General features: G+C 39.7%; 1 protein-coding gene across 1 annotated transcript; it reads left to right on the forward strand.

Annotated features, from left to right (window-relative positions):
• Positions 1–3,933: 3,933 nt before the first annotated feature.
• On the forward strand, positions 3,934–8,953 carry gpx3 (glutathione peroxidase 3). The gene is made up of 5 exons (XM_084041504.1): positions 3,934–4,064; positions 5,794–5,944; positions 6,062–6,179; positions 6,623–6,722; positions 8,076–8,953. The coding sequence occupies exons 1-5, from the start codon at positions 3,987–3,989 to the stop codon at positions 8,292–8,294; spliced, it is 666 nt and encodes a 221-aa protein (XP_083897630.1). The 5' UTR covers positions 3,934–3,986; the 3' UTR covers positions 8,295–8,953.
• The last annotated feature ends 329 nt before the right edge of the window (positions 8,954–9,282 follow it).

Raw genomic sequence — 9,282 nt, forward strand, 5'->3', positions numbered from 1 at the left:
GGCGTCAGTGAGGAGAAGGACAGCAGAGGGGAAGGTTGTGCCGAGACACGGAGTAGAGGAGTGCATAGATGAAGTAGACATACCAGCCACCTAGGAGTTTGGAAGCCGAGGTGTGCCTACATTCAGAGGAGAAACCAAGAGGAGAAAGCGATCGAACCGAAGGGGAGGAAGAGGCGAGTGAGACCAGACCATATGAGAGACGAGTGAGACCAGACCATATAAGGAGCGCTGAGACTGGAAAGTGGCGATAACGTTGCATACGCAACCAACTCAGCGCCAGGTGTAAAAACCTGGCTGGCGAGTGAGTATTCGAACAAGCAACGTTGAATCCCTGTATAACCACTGCCTGAGACAACGCAAATGTATCGTGTAAATGCACAGTGAACTGGTCTAGATCTCTATAATTGCAGGCGGAGAGAAAGAAGAGAGAAGACGAAGACGACTGGCCTCAAACCCTTTCCCATCTTACCCCCATATATGGACATGCAGCATTACCCCTGAACAAACCGTGTTGAGTATCTTGAAGCACTTTATTGGCACAGCACTTTACTTGAAAAGTATTTGTTGCACAGAAACCCCCCATGCTAAGGAACCCTTGTGATTAAGCCCCGCGTAATTTGCACAACTTTATAATTTATTTTATAGTTGTTGTGTAGATTAATTGTGTTTTGTATGTTTATATAGGTTTTATTAGTATAGTGTTTATTTGATTGTTTTTAAGGCACAGAAGCCAATGTATTAGGGACCCAATAAATATGACTTACCTTTTTTGATACACTGTATTCGTGTCCAGTTTCTTAAAGGGATATTCTCATGCCAGTGTTGTATTCTCAAAACCAAAAGTATTGAAACTTACCAGTTAACCTCGAACCTGTGAAAGCCTGAAGAAGAAGTTAAAGTGTATTCAAAGGGGACTTCCCTCTATAACAAAAGTGGCGTAGTCGACAAACAATTAGTTCAGATAGGACTCACAGTAATTACGCACCCAGCACTTTATTGTGCATTTATATTTTATTGTTGTGAGTTTTATTCTGGATTATTTATTAAAGGAGAAGAGTGCAATAGTACAAACAAATTGCAAGTCAAATGTGATACAATTTCGGCCCTGTTCACACATCCATACAAATATTCTACTTTAAATGTAAATATGACACGAACATATGATAACACAATACAAGAGCCAATTAGACATCTATGCTCTTACACCTTTACAGGGAATATAATCCAAGAAAAAAAGTGATTGCAGCTCCTACCTGGTCACTGGAAGGTATTTTCTGCATCAGAATGGCTTGGTTTCATTCCTGAGTGTTATATTTCAAAGATTATAGCCCAACCAGTCCTTGGAATACCTGTATAGAGCCAATATAAGCCATGAAATTGCATTTTTCTAGCTGCAAAAAAGTGATTGCATCTCCTATCTGCTGACTGAATGTTTGCCTTGAAATATAGCCCCACCAGACAATGTATGTATCCATTGAAATACCAATAAAGAGCAAATATAAGCCATAAAATGAAACTTTTGAGCGGTTTTCCTCCTGCCAAAAACTGATTGCAGCTCCTACCTGGTCACTGGAAGGTATTTTCTCCAACAGAATGGCTAGGTTTCATCCTTGAGGTTTATATTTAATATATTCAGGGGTGGACAGTAACGGAGTAAATGTACTTGAGTACTGTAATTAGTACATTTGAGTATTCGATTTTTTAAATACTTATTACTCTTACTTGAGTACATTTCCAAGAAAAATATTTTACTTTTACTCGAGTACATTCCTAGGAAGGCTGTAAAGTACTGAGTAGTTTTAGGTTGGCCGTTTCTTTGTTCTTCCCTAAAATGCAATTTTAGGGAAGGCCACACTTCTGCTCTCACAATAGCTGTATTTCTGGCTTCCCCCTCCGCTCACCTCTTTGTTACATCTTGTATGGGTGTATAGGAGTAAAAGTATTTAGTTCTGGTTCCTCAGTCATTCCTATGTTTCATAGGTGTTTCTGCAGGCTTTGTTTAACATAGTGGTTCTACAAGCAAGGTGTGCTTGCAGTGCATGCAGTGCAGGTGGTTTTAGAGCAGGCTTGTCAAACTCATTTTGGAGTCTGGGCCGCAATGGTCAAAAAGTGACTTGATGTGGGCACGCAGACACTCTTGTTTCAGAGAAGTTACTCTCTAAAATGTAGAGAGACATGTCCGCTGGTATATTGTTCTGATTGGGCAATAATGTTTGAAATATAAGATTTATTCTTGATTCAAGAATGAAACCAAGCCATTCTGATGCAGAAAATACCTACCAGTGACCAGGTAGGAGCTGCAATCACATCTGGGCTTAGAATTAACCAATATAGCCAAAAGTCAGCAGCCACCTGTGTCAGCCACTACCAATTGGAAATGTATATTTAGAACATTACGTTTAGAATTGGAACACTACAAAAGATAGGCTATTTCAATGGGTAAGCTATTAAATATATTTAAACTGGTAAAAAAAAAGGCTATTTATAATCTAGGCTAGAGCAGATACAATTATGCAGAGTTCTGAGGATCATTAAAAAAACATTTATTTAAAAAAATGTTTATTAATCACATTAAACAAGAATATTAGACAAACCAAACATATAAACATATAGTAACTGCCTATATGATCACGTAAATATAATACCTAATTGTATGTCTCTTTGTGGCATTAACTGTTATGAATATGGTTAATGGTTAGTCCCTGTTATGAATAGGCTAGTCCATGGCCATAATGACACTATGATAACCTTTCAGCTGAGATTAGATTAGGACAACAACATCTTGTTGTTGCCCTAATACATCATTCATGTTCATTATTGTTACGAGATGCATCTGTTAGATTCCTACAGTAAGGTCATCCTTATTCTTATCCTATTACGTTCTGTTCATTCTATGTCGCATATCTTCTGGTCATCGTGTCCAACACTATGTATTCCCTATTCACTTTTTAAATCTGCTCTGAGTGGAAAACTCGCCAAGCATTCCAAATAAATAAGAATGTTTAACTGAGCCAGTCTTGCATCCTTTATTGTGGAGTGCCGCTTTTTCCACTTTGGTGGTTTTTGAATGAAGTTATATTTATAGCTGAGCACCCACTGCCTAAACAAAAAGGCATCCAGAGGAAGCGCACCTGCTTTCTTTCTTACTATGTATTCCCTGTGTGTGTAATACACTTTGTTTAACCTGTCGCATGATCTACTGCCTTTTGTCATCTTGTTCTCCCGGCCCACCACTTTACCTCAGAGGATTTTCTTCAACTGAGTTTTCACACACCACGGAGTAGGCCTACTGCTAGGACCACACAGAGGGCCTCCTAAATTCACAACAGTCCTTCTAAAATAAAGTGCACTTGAGAAAAACACAAGCCTCTTGGTTCATTACTCCAGTGTGCATGTTATAACTGTTCTGATGCTTCTGGGGAAATGGAAAAAGACCAGAAAGGAAAGCATGTTTACCACCTGCAGGGCATAATGGCCAAGTCAGCTCACCATGGCAACAGCTGAGGGGAGAATTGGTCCATGCAAAATATGCAAACCCACATCTGGTTCAGCACTGACATTCATATATTAGTAAATAAGACGGTTCTAGCTCTAACATTTGGCACAATTTGCTGTTTTTCACAATCATTACAATAATAATGTATCTATTGTTATAATATCTATCTATCCATGCCTCTTTCTCTGATTGAATTTGATCTGTTTAGTAGTGATGCCAACCTTTTTAATAAACTGTTATTAAGACAGACATCACGCACCTCTGTCAGTCCTGAATAAAGTAGCCTAAATAAACCTGACATAAACCACTATGGGGGGCCAGAAAGTGAAGCGTGGCATTAGACAGACAGACAGGTAAGTGGACACTGGAGTCTGATTGGCTGAAAATGAAAGGTGCGTCAGCTCATCTGTCTATTTTATCGTGTCGTGTGTGACCAGCGGTGTGCAGATGATCTACTGAACCCAGAGAGAACTGATCTCACCCACTCAGAATGGGCTGGACGTCGGTCTTACCTTTGGTTCTGCTGGGTCTCCTACGACCATCTGTGGGACAATACCCAACCACCCAGGTAGGGAACACTTTCAGCCTGGCGCCCCTGGGCATTTCATTATTGGTGAAACTGTTCAAGAATCTAAGAATAGCGAAATAGCAGATCTAGAAGTTCACAATGTAGGCTTGACTTGTAGATCCGCCGTGTGGTGTGACACAGTCTATTGATATCACCAAGACAAGTCGTGGAAACGGTTACTTAAAATGCAGCCACTGCTTATTTTAAATCAGCGCCTATTTGGGAAATAATAATAACATACCCTACTGCAGTTGGAGGACCCATATGTTCCGGCCGGGGAGCGATATATTATATGATATATTATATATGATATAGCTCTATGATAGATTATAACTATGCCAGGGAGAGGAGAGATTGATGTTGCAATAATGTCGCACATTAACATTTCAAAGTTTGTGCAAACGGTGCTGTTATTGACGTGAGCGCGGCTATATTGGGTTTGATTGACATTGGGAGCTTGTGTTTTAGTTGAATAGGATTTGAGACAACCAGGCAGGTAACAGGTTTATAATGTTTCCTTGGATCACAAGGCGGTCATCAGACTCATCCGTCTTGGATGATCTTCAAAATTAAGTTTGCACTTTCTCCCCTTTTGGTCGGTACATCTACATAAACTTTCAAATTACAAATATAAAGTGTTTACTCAATTGCCACGGTTGTTACAATTATGTACGGGCCCTCAGAAGTACCCGTATTTACCGTATTGTTCAATAAAAAGCATTTTAATCCGATTGGTGGCCATTTTGTCATAGAGTTATAAGTTATCAGAGTGCAATACACCTCCCAACCAATAGGGTCACGTGGAGAAAATACGGAGAAATGGCCACCGATCGGATTGATTTGCTTTTTATTGAACAATACGGACTTGATAATTGCTATAGTGTTGATGTCTTGTTTATTATAGTACATTATTATATGTCTCTAACCCCTAACCCTGTTTTAATGAATTGAAAACACTTGACCACAATGGAAACAAGCCCTAATTTATCCTTGTTTAATAATAGCCTTGAAATCTACTTAGCATGATTACCTTGACAAACACGTTTTTGTGTATGATTTTGATAGTTGCACTGGAATCCTGATAAAGAAAATAAATATTTACCCAACTGTGTCCACACATTAGACATTGTTTCTTAATAGATTACATTCATGAGGGTGTTTTCAAAATTATGCTTGCTAAAAAGAAGGAAAATAGTCCACTCCCTCTTGAATGTCACATTCTCTTGCATTTTGTTTCATCATCATAACAAAAAAGGTGCACGTACACCATGTTACTATTTAATCATCTGCTAAACAAACTGACAGTTGACTATAAGTCAACAAGATGTTGAATACAACAATCAATAGTGTAAACAGATCTGTTACTCTACCAAATTACTGTTAAGTGGAAGAGGGTAAATGTGCAAAATGAACCTATATCAAATATATTACATGAGTTGACTAAAAGCCTTCAATAAAGATGATTGACTAATCTAGTGGGCAGAAGTCAGCTTTAAACCACAGCTTTCTGTTAGAAAGTCGCGCTGTCAGAGATGCTGAAATCATGGATGCAAGAGACACTTGTGGGTTAAAAAATCTTCATCTGCATAATTTAATCATAATAATCACAAAAGGCTTCAGCAGCCTCCATGAACAAAATACTACACTGAGAAGTTATTGATCACTGTGTTGGCTGTTGGCCAGATGAAACAATAATAAGCCCTTCTGACTTGTGTTTTTCTATCCACAGGTGTGTGACTCATCCACAGATGGCACAATTTACAGTTACGGTGCCAGAACCTTGAACGGGAGTCGCACGGTCTCTTTCAGCGAGTATGCAGGAAAAACCGTCCTCTTTGTCAACGTAGCCACGTACTGAGGTCTAACCTTCCAGTACTTGGGTAAATACTGACACTACAAGCTGTATTACTGTGCATTTAACAGTGGTGTAAATCTCAGTGTATCCTTGGGGCAGGTTACCTGAATAACATGAATTGTACTTGTCTTTCTTTTTTCAGAGTTGAATGCACTACATGAGGAGATGAAGCCTTATGGTTTCACCATTCTGGGTATTCCCTGCAATCAATTTGGGAAACAAGAACCAGCGAGTAATCATGAAATCCCAGCATTATTAAAGTGAGAAAAACTATTTTTTTCTTCTTCCCAGTTCAGCTTCTTCAACCAAATGCATGAAAACAGAGAAACATCACAATAAGGCTAAAGTCACAACTAAACATGTATCTGCATTTCTTTTAATCAGATTGTGTTACACTTGATCCTGCATAGCAGGATGTAAGGAAAGAAACTGCAATTTGGGTAAATCCCACATCACTCAACAAAGCTTCATTTATTCTGGCTAAGCATCCTTGGGGGAGTGGGATCACTTTCACTCTTATGTACATAGAATCTATAATCTTAGATCCCGGTCAGTCTTCTCATATCCATAGCCAGGCTTATGTGATAGAGATTGAAGTTGTGTAACCTGTACTGAATATAGGGCAGCTGCCAGGCCAGGGCTCATGAATCACTGGCTGGTTGAAGTGTCCACTGATAAGCTTATACCCCTTTCTGGATTCCAGGCATGTTAGACCCGGCAATGGATTTGTTCCAAACTTCCTGATGTTTCAGAAGGCTGATGTGAATGGAGCAAATGAACATGGACTTTACACATACCTAAAGGTACGTTTCTTTAAAAATTGTGTGCAAAATATGCAATTCAAAACATGATGAATATTATGATGATAATTATTTAAGTTACAATCCAGGACTTATTTTGATTAATAGAATCACTTCAACCAAACTGTATGGTGGGGTAAATTAATACATAATAACTAGCACATCTGCAGTGGTTGGAGGTGGTCTACCTACTCTTCCATTGAGACATTTAGACACTAGTGTTGGGTACGACACCTACTGGTTGACAATGTCAATACATTTATTTGAAGCAGACGCTGCAACGGATTGGACACCAGATGCGCGGACATCTTTATTGTAGTTCAAACATCGTTGTAATCATAGATATAGAAACCTAGATACCATACCAGACATGTATCGCGGCCGCCATATTTGAAGGGGCACGCTTCCTGACTCCTGTCCAATCACAGCGTGACTTTTCCGGGAAAATATCCTGTTGTATTTTTATACAACTAGATTCTGCCAAGTCTCGGAAAAGACGCGCTGTGATTGGCCAGTAGTCAGGAAGGGTGCCCCCTCCAATATGGCGGCCGCGATACAGGCATCCCCGAGTCGAAGGATGCGTCGACCTTTATATTTCTATGGTTGTAGTAGGCTCTGTGCATGACTGTAGTTTCCTTTTCTAGAAGGTGGCATTCCCGTTTCGTGTTCCAGGACAGTTTCTCATAGCTTCATTTGATTGGCTCAGCAGCAGATTTGAACCTGAGACACATGTGAAGGTGTAGTTTGTTTCCAGTTCAAATCTGCTGCTGAGCCAATCAACTGAAGCTATGATAAACGGGGAAGGAAATGCCACCTTCTGGAAAAGGGAACTACAGTCATGCACAGAGCCTATTAGGCCTACCTCTCTTTGTTGGGAGAGGACAAAACATTTGACGGATTGCAGCTTTAAATCACAAATGGTTATTACATTATAACGATTATACACTTGCACTAGGTCACCTCGCCTCACTGTGTTCAGCACAGGATACAGAGGTTCCACTATATTTATCCAGTAAACCGTACAGAAAACAAACATCACTTGATATTTAGTACAATAGAATGTAGAAATGTAGAATGTGTAGAAACAGACGCTTTAGTTTTAAAGGAGCACTTCAACCATTTGCAACCTCATCTATAATTAGTCCTCACTAATGCTCGGTACCATTTTTGTTTACTTGCTCTGCATCCCAGAGGTGGGCTGTGGACAGTTAAAAAACTTTACTCTAATGATCATCAATGGTAATTTCAAACAAGATTTCAAACTTGAAAATGGGTGAAATGCTACGTTAACTGGGAAATGTTCGGCACCGTTACGCGTTGAGCTATGTGATTCATATCTTTTATCTTGCCATCCAGAACTCCTGCCCACCTGTTGGAGACAGCTTTGGAAACCCCACCAATAGGCTGTTCTGGGATCCTCTGAGGGTTAATGACATCAAGTGGAACTTTGAGAAGTTCCTGGTTGGGCCTGACGGGAAGCCAGTGATGAGGTGGTTTTCCCGGGTCAATGTGTCTGAGGTCCGGGCCGACATTCGCAAATACTTCCAACTCACTTCTAAGCAGGTTGTTAATTAGGATAATTAATCTGCACTTAAATGGATGAGGTTTAAAATAATGTTCTATCAATTACACACCCCAGGGTGTCCTTGGATTCATGGAGTTTTTTTGTCACATTCCTAAGCCAATAATTTGATGACCGGCAGAAAGATGCTAATGTTTCCGAGATGCCGGACATCAAATGTTTGGCTCAGGAATGCGACAAAAAAAAATAAAAATCCATGAATTCAAGGCTTCATGGGGCGTGTAATTGATAGAAAATAAATACTTTTTGGGGTGAACTACTCCTTTAAGTCTTAAGCTTATTTTAAACATCCCTTCTGATGCAAAGTTGTAACATATTCATCTGATACTGAAAACCCCTTTCTGTTCAATTCAAGAGTAGAATATGATTATGTAGATTTTAGGTATCAACACATAAAGCATTTGACTAACATAAATGTTAAGAGCCACCACCTACCAGTGTGTAACGGGTCCTGGTACATGGAGTCGACGTGTTGAATGAAGAAGAGGCTTGAAAACAGTCATTCTGTGGTGCCTACTTCGGAGTCTGGGGTCCATGGCAGCTATTGAGTGCATTCAGGCTGCCATGCGATCTCAGCATCACGTCAGTCTCCCACACCCCAGGACCTGTTAGCCACAATAGCTTGGATGTTAACTACTTTCAATAAATCATGTGAAACAAGATGCTGTTGCGTGCCAACTTCTTCCCAGAAACATTGGGGCTATGTACAAATACAAGGGCAATGACAACACAAGCAGACACATGTCAGAACTCAGAGCAACTTGCAAAGTACAAGATCGGGGGTAAATGGCATGAACTCTTGTCAATAAACAACAGGGTAATATCATTTAGTAACTAGAAAGTAAACATCAAACCTAGCATCTGTCTAATCAACATGCCATCTAAATATAATTAACATGTGGTCAAGCGAACCACATTATACAGTATATCTAGATAACATGTGTACAAGTAACCAACATATACATCTACATAGTATAACTT

Source organism: Gymnoscopelus microlampas (assembly GCF_963454915.1).
Source record: "Gymnoscopelus microlampas genome assembly, chromosome: 18".
Classification (NCBI taxonomy): domain Eukaryota; kingdom Metazoa; phylum Chordata; class Actinopteri; order Myctophiformes; family Myctophidae; genus Gymnoscopelus; species Gymnoscopelus microlampas.